This window comes from Nerophis lumbriciformis, linkage group LG13 (genome assembly GCF_033978685.3).
Source record: "Nerophis lumbriciformis linkage group LG13, RoL_Nlum_v2.1, whole genome shotgun sequence".
In the NCBI taxonomy this organism is placed as follows: Eukaryota; Metazoa; Chordata; class Actinopteri; order Syngnathiformes; family Syngnathidae; genus Nerophis; species Nerophis lumbriciformis.
Genome location: NC_084560.2, coordinates 33,678,722 through 33,700,090, shown reverse-complemented (window position 1 = coordinate 33,700,090; position 21,369 = coordinate 33,678,722). Strand labels below are relative to the sequence as shown.

The window sequence follows — 21,369 nt, the reverse complement described above, 5'->3', positions numbered from 1 at the left end:
GTGCGCACCTCTGTAGCAAGGTATGATCGCCTGGGCGTGTCTCAGGTTGTTGTCAAAGCGATAGCAGACGCCATTGGGCAGCTTGTTGTTCTGACTGTCTTTCTCCGAATAGTACACGTTCTTCCAGCGATGTGCACACGCCTACACACACACACACACACACACACACACACACACACACACGCGACAGGGTCGTTACTTGGTTAGTGATCACAAGTTGTCACCAGTTCAACTCATGACACACGTGCACACGCACACACGCACACATACACACACACGCACACACACACACACACACACACACACACACACACACACACACACACACACACTGTCAGCGGGCTGATGTTAAACATGTTGTACAAACCAAAACATGTCCGCCTCCTCCCGCCACATTCCCAGGCTGTCGGGACAGACTGACTCCTAACCACTGGTGGTCGCTCTCCGCCTCACAGGTTTTCCCACAATGCAACACGTCTGTACACACACACACACACACACACACACAACATGTTTTAACACAGAGAGGCTAACTTCCTGCCAAATACTGTTGCCACTCGCCACCCTCAACATTTGTCCATCTTAGCTACACGGCGAAAGGGGAGGGGGTTACTCGAGTGGTTGCAATTGACACATTTTAAAGAAGAGAAGACAACATCGAGGAATTAATAAATACCGTATTTTTCGGAGTATAAGTCGCTCCGGAGTATAAGTCGTTCCGGCCGAAAATGCATAATAAAGAAGGGAAAAAAACATATATAAGTCGCACTGGAGTATAAGTCGCATTTTTTGGGGAAATGTATTTGATAAAACCCAACACCAAGAATAGACATTTGAAAGGCAATTTAAAATAAATAAAGAATAGTGAACAACAGGCTGAATAAGTGTACGTTATATGAGGCATAAATAACCAACTGAGAACGTGCCTGGTATGTTAACGTAACATATTATGGTAAGAGTCATTCAAATAACTATAACATATAGAACATGCTATACGTTTACCAAACAATCTGTCACTCCTAATCGCTAAATCCCATGAAATCTTATACGTCTAGTCTCTTACGTGAATGAGCTAAATAATATTATTTGATATTTTACGGTAATATGTTAATAATTTACACAATTGGACACTCGGGTGAAGAGAGGGGCGGAGCTTTCTACCGATCACCACCTGGTGGTGAGTTGGCTGCGATGGTGGGGGAGGATGCCGGACAGACCTGGCAGGCCCAAACGCATTGTGAGGGTTTGCTGGGAACGCCTGGCAGAGTCTCCTGTCAGAGAGAGTTTCAATTCCCACCTCCGGAAGAACTTTGAACATGTCACGAGGGAGGTGCTGGACATTGAGTCCGAGTGGACGATGTTCCGTACCTCTGTTGTCGAGGCGGCCGATTGGAGCTGTGGCCGCAAGGTAGTTGGTGCCTGTCGTGGCGGTAATCCTAGAACCCGTTGGTGGACGCCGGCGGTGAGGGATGCCGTCAGGCTGAAGAAGGAGTCCTATCGGGTTCTTTTGGCTCATGGGACTCCTGAGGCAGCAGACAGGTACCGACAGGCCAAGCGGTGTGCGGCTTCAGCGGTCGCGGAGGCAAAAACTCGGACATGGGAGGAGTTCGGGGAGGCCATGGAAAAAGACTTCCGGACGGCTTCGAAGCAATTCTGGACCACCATCCGCCGCCTCAGGAAGGGGAAGCAGTGCAGTGTCAACACTGTGTATGGTGGGGATGGTGCTCTGCTGACCTCGACTGCGGATGTTGTGGATCGGTGGAGGGAATACTTCGAAGACCTCCTCAATCCTACCAGCACGTCTTCCTATGAGGAAGCAGGGCCTGGGGAATCTGTGGTGGGCTCTCCTATTTCTGGGGCTGAGGTTGCCGAGGTAGTTAAAAAGCTCCTCGGTGGCAAGGCCCCGGGGGTGGATGAGATCCGCCCGGAGTTCCTTAAGGCTCTGGATGTTGTGGGGATGTCTTGGTTGACAAGACTCTGCAACATCGCGTGGACATCGGGGGCGGTACCTCTGGATTGGCAGACCGGGGTGGTGGTTCCTCTCTTTAAGAAGGGGAACCGGAGGGTGTGTTCCAACTATTGTGGGATCACACTCCTCAGCCTTCCCGGTAAGGTCTATTCAGGTGTACTGGAGAGGAGGCTACGCCGGATAGTCGAACCTCGGATTCAGGAGGAACAGTGTGGTTTTCGTCCTGGTCGTGGAACTGTGGACCAGCTCTATACTCTCGGCACGGTCCTTGAGGGTGCATGGGAGTTTGCCCAACCAGTCTACATGTGCTTTGTGGACTTGGAGAAGGCATTCGACCGTGTACCCCGGGAAGTCCTGTGGGGAGTGCTCAGAGAGTATGGGGTAACGGACTGTCTTATTGTGGCAGTTCGCTCCGTGTATAATCAGTGCCAGAGCTTGGTCCGCATTGCCGGCAGTAAGTCGGACACGTTTCCAGTGAGGGTTGGACTCCGCCAAGGCTGCCCTTTGTCACCGATTCTGTTCATAACCTTTATGGACAGAATTTCTAGGCGCAGTCAGGGCGTTGAGGGGATCTGGTTTGGTGGCTGCAGGATTAGGTCTCTGCTTTTTGCAGATGATGTGGTCCTGATGGCTTCCTCTGGCCAAGATCTTCAGCTCTCGCTGGATCGGTTCGCAGCCGAGTGTGAAGCGACTGGGATGGGAATCAGCACCTCCAAGTCCAAGTCCATGGTTCTCTCCCGGAAAAGGGTGGAGTGCCATCTCCGGGTTGGGGAGGAGATCTTGCCCCAAGTGGAGGAGTTCAAGTACCTCGGAGTCTTGTTCACGAGTGGGGGAAGAGTGGATCGTGAGATCGACAGGCGGATCGGTGCGGCATCTTCAGTAATGCGGACGCTGTATCGATCCGTTGTGGTGAAGAAGGAGCTGAGCCGGAAGGCAAAGCTCTCGATTTACCGGTCGATCTACGTTCCCATCCTCACCTATGGTCATGAGCTTTGGGTCATGACCAAAAGGACAAGATCACGGGTACAAGCGGCCAAAATTAGTTTCCTCCGCCGAGTGGCGGGGCTCTCCCTTAGAGATAGGGTGAGAAGCTCTGTCATTCGGGGGGAGCTCAAAGTAAAGCCGCTGCTCCTCCACATCGAGAGGAGCCAGATGAGGTGGTTCGGGCATCTGGTCAGGATGCCACCCGAACACCTCCCTAGGAAGGTGTTTCGGGCACGTCCGACCGGTAGGAGGCCACGGGGAAGACCCAGGACACGCTGGGAAGACTATCTCTCCCGGCTGGCCTGGGAACGCCTCGGGATCCCCCAGGAGGAGCTGGACGAAGTGGCTGGGGAGAGGGAAGTCTGGGCGTCCCTGCTTAAGCTGCTGCCCCCGCGACCCGACCTCGGATAAGCGGAAGAAGATGGATGGATGGATGGATGTTAATAATTTCACACATAAGTCGCTCCTGAGTATAAGTCGCACCCCCGGCCAAACTATGAAAAACAACTGCGACTTATAGTCCGAAAAATATGGTAGTTCATTCGTTTTGTTCCAGTTCTCTGGTGTTTAGTCTTTATTCTTTTTTTTTACCTTCTTCTTGCTAGGAGCGCTGATTGTGCACACCCGCCTCTGTTTGGTGATAAGCCGTCGGTTTACATTTAAAGCTGGCCTCATGCTACTGTTTGCGTTTCTAGCTAGCTTCATGTTACTGTTAGCATTTCTTGTTCGCGTAATGCTACAGTTTGCGTTTCTGGTTAGCTTGATGCTACTGCTTACATGTCTTGTCTTTTTTTTAATTTATCACGCTATGCTAAGAGCTTTACGTTTTTGCCTTAGGCTTCATGTGTGCTTCCGAGCTGACAATTTCCGGTAACACCACGACAACACAACCTCGGAACAATTACACCGCACACGCAGTGTACTTATGGAAGTGTACTGACGGAAGAAACCCAGCACTACTGGTGCTACAGCTAAGGCTAACAAACAAAACAAACATCCTTTCATTAGTACACTTCAATAAGTATACTACGTACACACTCAAGTGTGCGGATGTTGACACTGTAGTGTTGTCCCAAATCCATGACTGTCTTTGCGCACTTGCCAGAAACGACGATTGCAATATTCACCTTCTCTCCTTTTTGTTGGTGAATTGCAACCACTCAAGTAAGCTCCTCCCCTTTTGCTACTTTTTTAAAATAGTGACTATTGAGGGTGGTTAGTGTCCATCACTACGGTCTCATTTTGGGCTGTTTTTTTTTAGTGTACACTCAAAAGACTTAAGTGTGCCAATGGAGAAACAGTATAGCAGGGGTGTCCAAACTACGGCCCGCGGGCGTCTTCACGAGTTAGTAGAGTGGCTGTGCCAGCAATCGGTGGGTTGCTGGTTACTGGGGTTCAATCCCCACCTTCTACCATCCAAGTCAAGTCCGTTGTGACCTTGGGCAAGAAGACACTTCACCCTTGCTCCTGATGGCTGCTGGTTAGCGCCTTCCATGGCAGCTCCCGCCATCAGTGTGTGAATGTGTGTGTGAATGGGTGAATGTGGAAATACTGTCAAAGCGCTTTGAGTACCTTGAAGGTAGAAAAAGCGCTATACAAGTATAACCCAAATAAACAATATAGTACGTAGTATTCATATCATATACTAATACTTGCCATTCTGTCGCTATGCAATGGCCAACAAAAGTTACTCAACCATTAATTGTACTTGCACGTTGACACAGTACAGCATTTACATATAAGACCCAATCCAAACAACCTTCCCTAGTCCATCCATCCATCCATTTTCTACCGCTTGCCCCGTTCGGGGTCACGGTGCAGAAAATAACAACCAACTAGTACAAACATTCTAAATAACATAACACAACCTGCTCATTAAACTTAGCAGATATTATAAAACACGTCCAATCAACATTTAAAAAAAAAAAACACCCATTTAAATCCCTTACCCATGCATGATGGGAAAAATGCAAAACACTTCACACATTTGTCCATCTTTGGCACATTTTAGCTGCTTAATATTTCGGATTGATTAAAAAACCTTAAGGAGGTCGTCACGAAAGTAGACAAGGTAGGAGTCAAACTTTCACATACTCTTAATATTCAATTATAGTAATTATTAATTATACACCATACTATTATAATAATATGCACTCATGTACAGGCTTATATATATATATATATATATGTATATATATACATATATATATATATATAAAGTTTAGACACCCCTGCAGTAGTGGCTACTACCTACTGAAACTTGAGTCTAACATGGTAAACAAGAGGGATGCACAAAAAAAAACGATTCGCATCCAAATTGTGATTCTAAATTGATCCGTAATTTTCAAAAATCCATTAAATTTTTTTGGGGTTAATTAAAAAAAAATTATTTATTTTTTTAAATATGTTTTTATGCCATCTCCATGCAACCAGAAGGAGACTTTCTAACCTGTAACCCAGTGTTTCTCACATTTTTTTTTTTTTTACCAAGTACTATCTCAGAAAACACTTCGGCTAACTGTAAGAAACGCCCTCCAAGTACCACCATAATGACAACATTAAAATACAGTAGTGTAGTAGACCTAAGTATTCATTAAGTACCACCAAAATAACAACATTAAATACAGTAGTGTAGTAGACCTAAGTATTCATTAAGTACCACCATAATGACAACATTAAAATACAGTAGTGTAGTAGACCTAAGTATTCATTAAGTACCACCATAATGACAACATTAAATACAGTAGCGTAGTAGACCTAAGTATTCATTAAGTACCACCATAATGACAACTTTAAATACAGTAGCATAGTAGACCCAAGTACTCCTTAAGTATCACCTTAATGACAACATCAAAATACAGTAGCATAGTAGACCTAAGTATGCATTAAAAACGAGGCAGAAGTTTTATTTAACAAGTATGTATAATAGCTTTGGCCACTGTAACATTACACACAGTTTGAACAGTGACACTGTGTTTGAATATAGGAAAATAAAACAGTGTATTTAAATAATGAACAAAATCTTTGGCTACCACTAGATGGAGCCAGTGTACCACTTGGGGGTGCGCTTACTACAGTTTGAGTAACCTGTTTTGAAAATGTTTCATAAGAAGTATTATACCAAATAATAGATTGCGAGAATTGATTCTGAATGGAATCGTCACCCCAGGAATCGGATGGAATGGTTAGGTGCCACCCCCTAGTAACCAAGGTAACTAGCTGAAAAACAAAAGGTTTACCGGCGTGCATGATCTGACAGCGGCGGTCGTCCGTGCTGACGCTGCAGCGGTAAACGGCTCCCGGAGAGCGACTTGACGAAGAAGAGTTGTCCACCGGCGCGCCCACCACCAACCTGACACACATACAGGGAGCCTGTCTCATTTGCATACTCATTAGCATAGACACACCCAACAAGGCCAAGGACAGACCAGCTGTGAGTTCGGTGACGGTGCAGCAGGACCGAGTACCCGAACATGGAGTCATTTACGCCACGGAACTCCACAACGTTCTCCAGATCCAAGGTGTAGCCTGCAGCGTGACCCAGCAGGACCAGGAACAGGAACAGGACCGGCCTGGTCGACGAGGGACACATGGGGACTTAACTGCGGGACAAGCACCAACACAATCATGTCAGAAACAAACTAAGTAGGGCAAAGTGCACTTAAGTGTGTGCAGTGATGGGACACTCAGCACACTCAAGCGTCACCGGGGTTGCAATTCACAAAAAAAGGGAGAAAAGATTAATATTGCAAGCTGTATTTTCGGTAAGTGCCAAACGACAGTAATAGATTTGGTACAGCACTACACTGTGCGCACTTAGGAAGTGTACTCAGTGCACTTCATGCAGCCAGCACTGCGTCTTCTGAGTAGTGAGAGTGCACTGCAAAAGAAACTACAATTTGTTGGACTGCCCAACGTGTGCAAGACACCGATACGCACGAGTGGAAGTGAAATCCTTGAGTGTCCAAGATGAGTGGAGTGTGTGGATGGTGGAACGCTTCCAATCGCTTGGAAAATGTGGGATATGAAGAGGTTTGTGTATTGCCCATTCATTGTCAATAGTGGGAATTCCTGGAAATTCTGGGGGAAACCGGGAATTTGGGGAAAAGGAAAACATGTTTTGCCTTTGAGATCTGGGAAGAGTCGTGTGTGGATGGTTGAAAGGTCCGAATCGGGGGGGAAATGATGCAGGATTTTGAGCATTGTAGAACTATGAGCGTGGGAATTTTCTGAAAATTTGGGTATTTCGGGAAAACCTGCAATTTTTGAAAATATTAATACTAGCACAATTGTTTGAGATTATATAAATGGGTTGGTGTTGGAATGTTTCAAATTGGTTGAAAAAAGATGACGTAGTAACAGTTTGAATTCAAACTGGGTATTTCGGAATTCCTGGAATTTTAGGAAAATCGGGAATCTTTACGGAAAAAAATACACAAACTTATGTTGTCCTAACTAAAAGGAATGTTTTGATGGTAGAATGGTTGGATTTGGTTGAAAAATGTGGACCGTGGAAACTTTCCAGAAAGAAGTGAAAAATAGGGCTTTGCAAAACCGGGAATTCTTGGAATTTTTTGGAACTTGGAAAATGATAGTTTGTTTGTCCAGGTTTGAGTGGAGTGTGTGGATGGTGGAATGCTTCCAATCGCTTGAGAAATGTGGGATATGGAGAGGTTTGTGTATTGCCCATTAATTGTCAATAGGGGGGAATTCCTGGAAATTCAGGGGAAAACCGGGAATTTGGGAAAGGGAAAACATGTTTTGCCTTTTTCTGGGAAGAGTCGTGTGTGGATGGTTGAAAGGTCCGGATCAGGTGAAAAAAGGGTGCAAGATTTTAAGCATTGTAGAACTATGAGCATGTCCATTCATGGGAATTTTCTGGAAATGTGGGTATTTCGGGAAAACCGGGAATTTGTTAATATATCAATACTAGGTTTGGTGTTGGAATTCTTTGAATCGGTTGAAAAATGTTGACGTAGTAACAGTTTGAATTCAGAATGGGTATTTCGGAATTTCTGGGATTTTAAGAAAATCGGGAATCTTTACGGAAAAAAGATACAAACTTTTGTTGTCCTAACTAAGAAGAATGTGTTGATGGTAGAATGGTTGGATTTGGTTGAAAAATTTGGAAACGTGGAAACTTTCCAGCAAGAGATGAATAATAGGGCTTTGCATAACCGGGAATTCTTGGAATTTTTTGAACTTGGAAAATGACAGTTTGTTTGTCCAGAGTGAGTGGAGTGTGTGGATGGTGGAACGCTTCCAATCGCTTGGGAAATGTGGGAATTGCGCAAGTTCGAACAACGGCCCATTCATTTTCAATTGGAAAAATGTCCCGAAAAACAGGGAATTCTGGCTAAATTGGGAGATTTTTAACCATTTTTTTTGGCGAGCACACAATTCCCCGGTCGAGCCGAACATTTTGATACTTGAACTTTGGGCTGTGGACATCCACACAGCTAAGTTGTGTTTCAAGTCGCACACTTGCGTACTTATTTTTCCCTAAGTGTATACACTGTGTACACTGCGCTCCCCAGTGTGCAGTTTGACACAACCACAGTGTACTTATCGGAAATGACAAATGCAATATTTTACCTCCGTCTTCTTCTCTCTTTTTTATTGGTGAATTGCAACCACTCGTGTTAGCCCCTCCCCTCCCGCCGTGCCATTGAGAGTGGCAAGTGGTAGGGACGGTGTGGCGAAGTTGGTAGAGTGGCCGTGCCAGCAATCGGAGGGTTGCTGGTTACTGGGGTTCAATCCCCACCTTCTACCATCCTAGTCACGTCCGTTGTGTCCTTGGGCAAGACACTTCACCCCTTGCTCCTGATGGCTGCTGGTTAGCGCTTTGCATGGCAGCTCCCGCCATCAGTGTGTGAATGTGTGTGTGAATGGGTGAATGTGGAAGTAGTGTCAAAGCGCTTTGAGTACCTTGGAGGTAGAAAAGCGCTATACAAGTATAACCCATTTATCATTTAAGTGTACTTCCCAGCGTGAACCATACTTGCCAAACCTCCCGAATTTTCCGGGAGACTCCCGAGTTTCAGTGCCTCTGCCGAAAATCTCCCGGGACAACCATTTTCCCGAAAATCTCCCGATTTCCAGCCGGACAACTATATTGGGGACGTGCCTTAAAGGCACTGCCTTTAGCATCGTCTCTCACCTGAAAAGGAGACTATTATATATGTCTCCGTTATCCATAGGTTTATCTATAACCTATAAAGTAGGCAGGCACGGAGATATTTCTCAGCGTGTGTTTATTCCAGCCGGCACGTTAATACACTGACACACAACATCCGGATTCCCATCATGCATTGCTTCAAAACTAGGCAAGTTGTAATATCCAAAATTTCCAGCCGGACAAACAATATTGGGGGCGTGCCTTAAAGGCACTGCCTTTAGCGTCCTCTCACCTGAAAAGGAGACTATTATATATGTCTCCGTTATCCATAGGTTTATCTATAACCCACAACACGGTGGCCGAATGGATATAGTCACTCATGAACGGTCAGAGAAGCACAAGGCGGCGGCAACGCAGTATTATGGGCCACCTTGCAAGCAACATTCCGTTCTCATTTGCGGATGTTTTCAACAAATCCGTGAAGGATAAGTTCCCGGATTCAGAGATCGCTCGCCAGGACTCAAATGGCAGAACAAAAGCTACTCAAATAGTGAAAGGTAAGTGTTTTTTTGTTTTTTTTAAGTAAGCAGCAAGTACAGTACAGTTAGTAGAACAACTGTGTTTTCATTACTGTTTACTGTACTATATATATATATATATATATAAGAAATACTTTAATTTCAGTGAATTATAGCTATAAATATACTCCTCCCCCTTAACCCCGCCCCGCCCGACCCCGCCCACCCCCCACTCTCCCGAATTCGGAGGTCTCAAGGTTGGCAAGTATGGCGTGAACGCATGTTAGCGCTCAAAAATGCTAAGTGTAAGTGCGCTAATTCTAACAAAGTACCGTATTTTTCGGACTATAAGTCGCAGTTTTTTTCATAATTTGGCCGGGGGTGCGACTTATACTCAGGAGCGACTTATGTGTGAAATTATTAACACATTACCGTAAAATATCAAATAATATTATTTAGCTCATTCACGTAAGAGACTAGACGTATAAGATTTTATCGGATTTAGCGATTAGGAGTGACAGATTGTTTGGTAAACGTATAGCATGTTCTATATGTTATAGTTATTTGAATGACTTTTACCATAATATGTTACGTTCACATACCAGAGTTGGTTATTTATGCCTCATATAACGTACACTTATTCAGCCTGTTGTTCACTATTCTTTATTTATTTTAAATTGCCTTTCAAATGTCTATTCTTGGTGTTGGCTTTTATCAAATGCATTTCCCCCAAAAATGCGACTTATACTCCAGTGCGCCTTATATATGTTTTTTTCCTTCTTTATTATGCATTTTCTGCCGGTGCGACTTATACTCCGGAGCGACTTATACTCCGAAAAATACGGTATACATCAGGGGTGTCCAAACTCCGGTAAAATGGAAGGATGTTGAACATTTTATACATTAAAGATTAGAGATGTGTTACGGCTCAGACTCCTGCCAACGCCGTTCATCCATCTGTGCGCTCCAGTGAGTGCACCTCGGGACACGCCCACGGCCGCGCTCAGCCAGGGACGCGCCGCGCGCGTCTCCGCCCAGCAGAAGCCGCCAGCTGCAATCATTTGCTGGCAATCGGCACACCTGCCTGTGATGATCAAGCGGTCTTCTTAAGCCTGGACAACCTGCGGTCGCTCGCCGGAGTATAGTCTTCTTACCCTTCGCTTCCCGTGTTCTTCCGTGATCCCCTGTTGTTTCCCCTACCTCCCGGACTGCCCTTTTGGATTCTCGACCTCCCGCTTGGAAACGGATCTTGCCTCTTCTCTCCTGCCCTGGATCATCTGCCTGCCCAATGGAATTGTCTTCCTGCCTTGTTCCTCCTTTCGCCCAACACAACACTTGGTAACTCACACTACAGCTAATCACACACATAGCCACACATCACATACACTTTTGGATCTAGTTCACACTCCATTTCCTTAGTTTATATTTGTATTGTTTGATTATTATATATATATATATATATATATATATATATATATATATATATATATATATATATATATATATATATATATATATACATATATGGTTAATATATATAATAAATCCTTGTACATACCCCCCTCTGGTGTCTGTCGCCGTCACCTCCCCTTAGTCCAACCATTACAAGATGTCCAATAATGGCTTTTTTGCCGATATCCGATATTCAGATAATGTCCAACTCTTAATTACCGATTCCGATACCACATACTTGCCAACCTTGAGACCTCCGATTTCGGGAGGTGGGGGCGTGGTCGGGGGTGGGGCGGGGCGTGGTTGGGGGCGTGCTTAAGAGGGGAGGAGTATATTGACAGCTAGAATTCACCAAGTCAAGTATTTCATATATATATATATATATATAGATATCTACATCCTGAAAATATGCAAACAAACTGTGTTTAGATAATTGATACTTCAAACTTGCATAAATAAATATTAAGGAATATAACATAACTTGGCTTCTGAGAGTTTCAAAATGTAATGAATAAAATGCTAAAGTTATTGATAAACAAGCAATTATTTTGATAATTAAATATGGTCATTTTAAATGAATTATTATGATAATTTAAAATCAATTATTTCAATTATGTTTATTTTAATGTATAATTCTATGGCTGGATGTAATAAGGAGTCACGAAAAAATACAAATAAAAATACAATTAATTTTGATGTTTTTAGCAAAATATAGTAAAAATGTATTTAGTTTTTTTTTTTTTTAAATTAATAAATATATTTATTTTTAGGTAAGATAAACATAATAATACAATTTATCTCTAGTCTGGATGATTTAGTTCTTGTCACCCTGTTGTCCTCCCGTCATGAAAAAAGGCTGTCCTCACTCAGGTCCCATGGAGCTGGAGGGGGCGTGGCTTCCAGCTCCGGCTGAAAATCGGGATATTTTCGGGAGAATATTTGTCCCGGGAGGTTTTCGGGAGAGGCGCTGAATTTCGGGGGTCTCCCGGAAAATTCGGGAGGGTTGGCAAGTATGCGATATCAACCGATACCGATATATACAGTCGTGGAATTAACACGTTATTAATTTTGTTGTGATGCCCCGCTGGATGCATTAAACAATGTAACTTTACCATGAATTGATTAACGTGGACCCCGACTTAAACGAGTTGAAAAACGTATTCGGGTGTTACCATTTAGTGGTCAATTGTACGGAATATGTACTGTACTGTGCAATCTACTAATACAAGTTTCAATCAATCAATCAAAAACAAGGTTTTCCAAAATAGGAGAACAACTTCAACTCCAGTTATGGAAAAAAGTGCCAACATGGCACTGCCATATTTATTATTGAAGTCACAAAGTGCATTATTTTTTTTAACATGCCTCAAAACAGCAGCTTGGAATTTGGGACATGTTCTCCCTGAGATAATCTTGATACCCACTACAACTATGGGAAATACTATACTTTGACTTTCACAAAGTGCATTATTTTTTATTTTAAACATGCCTCAAAACAACAGCTACGAAAACAATGAAGGCACACAGCTTCAGTCCAGAGTATACTAGACTATGTCCGTGTTTTACCGGAAATGTACCGCTCCGTACAGAGGCGTTTTAATAAGTCATTCATTTTACTTTTTGAAACCGATACCGATAATTTCCGACGTTACATTTTAAAGCATTTATCGGACGATATTATCGGACATCTCTATTAAAGATGCTAAAGCTAAACCTGGGCTTCAAATCAAGCTAAGCTAGTTGAACAAAACAGCCACGTTAGCTTTTGGTAATCGGTGACCAAGGAAATTAGAAATGACAAATAGGGCTGTCAAAAATAACAAGTTAACTCATGCGATTAATCACAAAAAATATTGCATTAATCAGGTATATACGCAGATTAATAACGCAATTTATTTTGCTCCCTTTTTTCCTAACTATTCTAACAAAAAATTGCATTTTTTATTTCATTGAATTGTTTAAATTAATTGAAACCATGCAGGCGAGTTTACACTACTAGTAATTCCTGTGGTTAATCCTGATTAATCCAAATTCAAAAGTGTGATTAACCTGATTTTAACAATATATCATTACTAACAACTAGAGATGTCCGATATTATCGACTGATAATTGCTTTAAAATGTAATATCGGAAATTATCGGTATCGGGTTTTTTTTATTATCGGTATCGTTTTTGTTTTTGTTTTTTTTAATTAAATCAAATCAAATCAAATCAAATCAACTTTATTTATAGAGCACATTTAAAATTTACCACAGGGGTAGCCAAAGTGCTGTACAATGAACAGGTTAAAAGATAAAACGAGTACCGAGCAAACACAACACAACACAAACAGAACACGATAAAAAAAAAAAAAATTAAAATAGAATTAATAAAAACATAAAAACATAAAAACAGGATCACAGCAGGTGTATTATGGGGCGCCATTGCAGGATGGATATCACTCAGTGTTAAAAGCCATGGAATAAAAGTATGTTTTTAAGAGAGATTTAAAAACAGGAAGAGAGGAGGCTTGTCTAACACTCAGGGGTAGGTCGTTCCAGAGCTTGAGAGCAGCAACGGCGAAAGCTCTGTCACCTCTAAGCTTCAGCCTTGTGTCAGGGACCGTCAACAGCAGCTGATCGGCTGATCTTAAGGATCGGGTGGGGCAGTAAGGCTGAAGGAGGTCGGTGAGATAGGTTGGCGCGAGGTTGTTTAGACATTTAAAAACAAATAAAAGGAGTTTAAAATGTATTCGGTAACGCACAGGGAGCCAGTGAAGGGACGCTAAAATGACATAAAAAACACAAGATACACTTACAATTAGTGCACCAACCCAAAAAACCTTCCTCCCCCATTTACACTCATTCACACTCATTCACACAAAAGGGTTGTTTCTTTCTGTTATTAATATTCTGGTTCCTACATTATATATCAATATATATCAATATAGTCTGCAAGGGATACAGTCCGTAAGCACACATGATTGTGCGTGTTGCTGGTCCACTAATAGTACTAACCTTTAACAGTTAATTTTACTCATTTTCATTAATTACTAGTTTCAATGTAACTGTTTTTATCTTGTTTTACTTTCTTTTTTATTCAAGAAATTTTTTTCAATTTATTTATCTTATTTTATTATTATTTATTTTATTTTATTTTATTTTATTTTTTTAAAGACCTTATCTTCACCATACCTGGTTGTCCAAATTAGGCATAATAATGTGTTAATTCCACGACTGTATATATCGGTATCGGTTGATATCGGTATCGGTAATTAAAGAGTTGGACAATATCGGATATCGGCAAAAAGCCATTATCGGACATCCCTACTAACAACACATGGATAACAAACTATTAATGACATTGTTAATTAATAAAGTATTAATGACATTTTTCCATCTGCCGAGGGCCAACAAAAAAACAGCCAGAAAACGAAATTGGCCCCGGGGCCGCACTTTGGACACCCCTGGTATACACACCGAAGTGTTCCATTTAGGAAACAGCTTGCCGTGTTTCACCTTAAAAGCCCTCAGCAGGAAATGCAAGAGTGATTTTCAGAATAAAGGCATGCACAGACTTCCTGTTAGCCCTCATTGACTTTGAATATGTAAACTATTATTATAAGTACAAGAGTTAAAAAACTATTAAAAAAAAAAAAAGTTAAAATGGTCTTGAATGAAAGATGTTCGGAAAAGTTCCTTCTCGTGTGTTTTACTCATAAAAGTCTTTTTTTTTTTTTTTTTTTTACACGCATGCTCATCCCCACGCCCGAGCAGCGTGCGTGCGCCTCACCGTTACAGCAGATGTTCTCCTCGCCTTGGTTATGCCAGATGTTGGACCAGAAGACTTTTGATGAATACTCCGTGAACTCGTGAGTCGATGCCGGACTTGTGTGTGTGTGTGCGTGTGTGTGTGTGTGAGAAAAGTGTGTGTGTGTGTGTGTGTGTGGGTGTGTGTGTGTGAGGAGAAAAGTTGAAGTCAATGAAAAAAGACCCTCCCTCTCTGCGCGCGTGCGCGCGTAACGGTGTTTCCTCTTCTCCCTCGCGGGACTGTGCGCGCGTGCATGTGAGAGGGGCGTTTCCTCCATTTATTATCACTACTGTGTCAATGACTGTAATCTGATTACACCCTGGATACTACTGTCAACTATACTGAAATACTACTTCATCTGATCAAATACTGGCAACTACACACTGGAATACTACTACATCTGATCACTACTGTCAACTATACTGGAATACTACTACATCTGATCAAATACTGACAACTATACTGAAATACTACTTCCTAAAAGTGACCTCAATACTCTTAAATCTACTAAAATACTGTTTTAAGTGACCTAAATACTCTTAAATCGACTGAAATGCTTCCTAAAAGTTAGCCAAATACTACTATATCAACTGAAATACTTCCTAAAAGTTAGCCAAATACTACTATATCAACTGAAATACTGTCTTAAGTGACCTAAGTACTCCTAAATCGACTGAAATGCTTCCTAAAAGTTAGCCAAATACTACTATATCAACTGAAATACTGTCTCAAGTGACCTAAGTACTCTTAAATCAACTGAAATACTTCCTAAAAGTTAGACAAATACTACTATATCAACTGAAATACTTCCTAAAAGTTAGACAAATACTACTATATCAACTGAAATACTGTCTTAAATGACCTAAGTACTCTTAAATCGACTGAAATACTTCCTAAAAGTTAGCCAAATACCACTATATATAGTAGTATTTGGCTAACTTTTAGGAAGTATTTCAGTTGATATATCAACTGAAATACTTCCTAAAAGTTAGCCAAATACTACTATATCAACTGAAATACTTCCTAAAAGTTAGCCAAATACTACTATATCAACTGAAATACTGTCTCAAGTGACCTAAGTACTCTTAAATCAACTGAAATACTTCCTAAAAGTTAGACAAATACTACTATATCAACTGAAATACTTCCTAAAAGTTAGACAAATACTACTATATCAACTGAAATACTGTCTTAAATGACCTAAGTACTCTTAAATCGACTGAAATACTTCCTAAAAGTTAGCCAAATACCACTATATCAACTGAAATACTTCCTAAAAGTTAGCCAAATACTACTATATCAACTGAAATACTGTCTTAAGTGACCTAAGTACTCCTAAATCGACTGAAATGTTTCCTAAAAGTTAGCCAAATACTACTATATCAACTGAAATACTGTCTTAAGTGACCTAAATACTCATAAATTGACTGAAATACTTGCTAAAAGTTAGCCAAATACCACCATATCAACTGAAATAATGTCCAAAGTTATCTAAATACTTGTAAATCAACTGAAATACTTCTTAAAAGTTAGCCAAATACTACTACAATCACTGAAATACTGTCTTCAGTTACCTAAATACTCATACATCAACTGAAATACTTCCTAAAAGTTAGCCAAATATTACTACATGCACTGAAATACTGTCTTAAGTTACCTAAATACTCTTAAATTAACTGAAATACTTCCTAAAAGTTAGCCAACTACTACCACATCAGCTGAAATACTTTTTAAAAGTTAGCCAAATACTACTACATTCACTGAAATACTGTCTTGAGTTACCTAAATACTCGTAAATCAATTGAAATACTTCCTAAAAGTTTGCCAAATACTACTAAATCCACTGAAATTCTGTCTTAAGTTACCTTAATACTCCTAAATCAACTAAAATACTTCCTAAAAGTTAGCCAAATACTACCACATCAACTGAAATACTTCTTAAAAGTTAGCCAAATACTACTACATTCACTGAAATACTGTCTTGAGTTACCTAAATACTCGTAAATCAATTGAAATACTTCCTAAAAGTTTGCCAAATACTACTAAATCCACTGAAATTCTGTCTTAAGTTACCTTAATACTCTTAAATCAACTAAAATACTTCCTAAAAGTTAGCCAAATACTACTATATCAACTGAAATACTTTCGAAAGTTACCTAAACACTCTTAAATCAACTGAAACACTTCTTAAAAGCTAGTTAAATACTCCTAAAGCTACTGAAATACTTCCTAAAAGTTAGCCAAATATTACTACATTCACTGAAATATTGTCTTAAGTTACCTAAATACTCTTAAATCAACTGACATACTTCCTAAAAGTTTGCTAAATACTACTACATCATCTTCCGAAAAGTTAGCCAATATCAACTGAAATACTTTCCAAAGTTACCTAAATACTCTTAAATCAACTAAAATACTTCCTAAAAGTTAACCAAATACTCCTGAAGCTACTGAAATAGTTCCTAAAAGTTAGCCAAACACTACTACATTCACTGAAATATTGTCTTAAGTTACCTAAATACTCTTAAATCAACTAAAATACTTCCTAAAAGTTAACCAAATACTCCTAAATCAACTGAAATACTTCCTAAAAGTTTGCCAAATACTACTAAATCAACTAAAGTACTTCCGAAAAGTTAGCCGAATACTACTATGTCAAATAAAAATACTGTTTTAGTTACCTAAATACTCGTAAATTAACTGAAATACTTCCTAAAAGCTAGCCAAATACTCCTAAAGCCACTGAAATACTTCCTAAAAGTTTGCCAAATACTACTAAATCAACTAAAGTGTACTTCCGAAAAGTTAGCCGAGTACTACTATATCAAATAAAAATACTGTTTTAGTTACCTAAATACTCGTAAATTAACTGAAATATTTCCTAAAAGTTAGCGAAATACTACTAAATCAACTAAAGTGTACTTCCAAAAAGTTAGCCGAGTACTACTATATCAAATAAAAATACTGTTTTAGTTACCTAAATACTCGTAAACTAACTGAAATATTTCCTAAAAGTTAGCGAAATACTACTAAATCAACTAAAGTGTACTTCCGAAATGTTAGCCGAGTACTACTATATCAAATAAAAAACTGTTTTAGTTACCTAAATACTCATAAATTAACTGAAATATTTCCTTAAAAGTTAGCTAAATACTACTACATCAACTGAAATACTTTCCAAAGTTACCAAAATACCTTTAAATCAACTGAAATACTATCTAAAAGTTTGCCAAATACTCCTAAAGCTACTGAAATACTGTTTTAAGTTACCTAAATACTCCTAATGCTATGGAAATACTTCCTAAAAGTTTGGTAGAAACTACTAATAAACTTGAATAATGTCTAAAATTACCTAAACACTTCTAAAACTACTGCAATACTTCCTACAAGTTAGGTCAATACTATACTAGAAATACTGTCTAAAGTTACCTGAATACTATTAAAGCTACTGAATTACTCCATACAGTATTAGTGAATACTACTACAAAAACGGAAATATTGTCAAAATTCCCAAATACTCCTAAAGCTACTGAAATACTTCTTAAGCGTTCGCTAAATATTACAACTTAAACTGAAATACTGTCTAAAGCAGTGGTTCTTAACCTTGTTGGAGGTACCGAACCCCAGCAGTTTCATATGCGCATTCACCGAACCCTTCTTTAGTGAAAAATATATATATATATTTTTTTCAAATTCAAGACAAAGTTATATGTTTTTGGTAACACTTTAGTATGGAGAACATATTCTAAGTAACAAAGACTTAATGTAGAGTTATTTGGTTAGGGTTAGAGGGTTAGGGTTATAATAAGGCCATGCTGAATAAGGCATTAATAAGTACTTAATAATGACTAGTTAAGAGCCAATATGTTACTAATTTGCATGTTAATAAGCAACTAATTAATGGTGAATATGTTCCCCAGACTGAAGTGTTACCATGTTTTTTTTACTGGTGCATAAAATGAACCGTGCATGAACATCACCTTGTTCAAAGAACAAAACCAACACAGTCCATAAACTCACAACAAATTACACACCTGCAAATCAGTCAGCTGTTGCCGTATCCGTAATACGCCGATAGGGAGAAGTTTGTATTTACACGATGAGTCGGGTGTGTCTTGACCTCCGCCGAACCCCTGAGGCCGACTCACCGAACCCCTAGGGTTCGATCGAACCCAGGTTAAGAACCACTGATTGATTGATTGATTGAGACTTTTATTAGTAGATTGCACAGTGAAGTACATATTCCGTACAATTGACCACTAAATGGAAACACCCGAATAAGTTTTTCAACTTGTTTAAGTCGGGGTCCACTTAAATTGATTCATGATACAGATATATACCGTATTTTTCGGAGTATAAGTCGCACCGGAGTATAAGTCGCATCTGCCAAAAATGCATAATAAAGAAGGAAAAAAACATATATAAGTCGCACTGGAGCCCGGCCAAACTATGAAAAAAACTGCAACTAAAATACTGTACTATCAGATATATACTATCATCATAATACAGTCATCACACAAGATAATCACATTGAATTATTTACAATCCGGGGTGTGTGTGTGTGTGTGGGGGGGGGGGGGGGGGGGTTTAGGTTTGGTTGTTATCATCAGTCATCAGAGAGAGAGAGAGAGAGAGAGAGATCAGAAGGCATAAGAAAAAGTATCTGCATTTGGTTGTTTACATTTGATTATTAACAATCCGGGAAGGGTGTTAGTTTAGGGTTTTAGCTGCCTGGAGGTGTACTTTTATTGCGGTTTTGAAGGAGGATAGAGATGCCCTTTCTTTTAAACCTGTTGGGAGCGCATTCCACATTGATGTGGCATAGAAAGAGAATGAGTTAAGACCTTTGTTAGATCGGAATCTGGGTTTAACGTGGTTAGTGGAGCTTCCCCTGGTGTTGTGGTTATGGCGGTCATTTACGTTAGGAAGTAGTTTGACATGTACTTCGGTATCAGGGAGGTGTAGCGGATTTTATAGACTAGGCTCAGTGCAAGTTGTTTTACTCTGTCCTCCACCCTGAGCCAGCCCACTTTGGAGAAGTGGGTAGGAGTGAGGTGTGATCTGGGGTGGAGGTCTAGAAGTAATCTGACTAGCTTCTGGGATGTTTGGAGTTTAGATTTGAGGGTTTTGGAGGTGCTATGGTACCAGGAGGTGCATGCGTAGTCGAAAAAAGGTTGAATGAGAGTTCCCGCCAGAATCCTCATGGTGCTTTTGTTGACCAGAGAGGAGATTCTATAGAGAAATCTCGTTCGTTGGTTGACCTTTTTGATTACCTTGGTTGCCATTTTATCACAGGAAAGATTAGCCTCTAGAATGGAACCTAGGTAGGTGACCTCATCCTTCCTGGTGATAACAATGTCACCCACTTTTATAGTGAAGTCATTGACTTTCTTAAGGTTGATGTGGGACCCAAACAGGATGAATTGTGTTTTACCCAAGTGTATGGATAGCTTGTTGTCAGCGAGCCAGGTGCAAGTTCTACAGAGCTCAGCACTGAGGATTTTCTCCACCGGGGACTTGTCCCTGTCTAATACCAGCAAGGCCGAGTCATCCGCAAACAAGAACAATTCACAGTCGCATGCCGATGACTAGTCGTTTATGTATATTAGGAACAGTAAAGGCCCTAATATACTGCCTTGGGGGACTCCACCATTGTACTGGTTTAAAGTTACCCAAATATTCCTAAATCTACTATATAGTCCTTCAAAGTTACTAGAGTAGTCAATAAATCTACTGATATCCTTTGTAAAATCTAGTAAACTGAACTGACAAAAATACACCAAGTACCGTATTTTTCGGAGTACAAGTCGCTCCGGAGTATAAGTCGCACCGGCCGAAAATGCATAATAAAGAAGGAAAAAAACATATATAAGTCGCACTGGAGTATAAGTCGCATTTTTTGGGGAAATGTACTTGATAAAACCCACCACCAAGAATAGACATTTGAAAGGCAATTTAAAATAAATAAAGAATAGTGAACAACAGGCTGAATAAGTGTACGTTATATGAGGCATAAATAACCAACTGAGAACGTGCCTGGTATGTTAACGTAACATATTATGGTAAGAGTCATTCAAATAACTATAACATATAGAACATGCTATACGTTTACCAAACAATCTGTCACTCCTAATCGCTAAATCCCATGAAATCTTATACGTCTAGTCTCTTACGTGAATGAGCTAAATAATATTATTTGATATTTTACCGTATTGTGTTAACAATTTCACACCTAAGTCGCTCCTGAGTATAAGTCGCACCCCCGGCCAAACTATGAAAAAAACTGCGACTTATAGTCCAAAAAATAAGGTACTGATGGAATATACAGAAATATTCCTGCAGTTATGTAAATACTCTGAGTACTGAGTAGTTCATTCCTAAATACCCCTAAAAAGTCTGTAAAGGTAGGTCACCAGTATTGCACATTTCTCCCACTCACTTATTTGAAGTAATATTGCGAGTATTATAGTGCAGTGGTCCCCAACCTTTTTGTATCTGCGGACCGGTCAACGCTTGAAAATTTGACCCGCGGACCAGGG

The 21,369-nt window shown here is 40.3% G+C and overlaps 1 protein-coding gene across 1 annotated transcript in view; it reads right to left on the bottom strand.

The window, feature by feature from the left end:
• itga4 (integrin alpha 4) overlaps positions 1-14,956 on the bottom strand; it is a 47,785-nt gene extending 32,829 nt beyond the window's left edge. The window contains exons 1-5 of the mRNA XM_061970974.2: positions 14,813-14,956; positions 6,382-6,555; positions 6,193-6,305; positions 368-477; positions 9-141 (exon numbers count right to left, since the gene is read on the bottom strand). Of these exons, the coding sequence (XP_061826958.2) occupies positions 9-141; positions 368-477; positions 6,193-6,305; positions 6,382-6,545 (520 nt within the window). The 5' untranslated portion in view covers positions 6,546-6,555; positions 14,813-14,956. The remainder of the gene's footprint in view (positions 1-8; positions 142-367; positions 478-6,192; positions 6,306-6,381; positions 6,556-14,812) is intronic.
• Between the last annotated feature and the right edge of the window lie 6,413 nt (positions 14,957-21,369).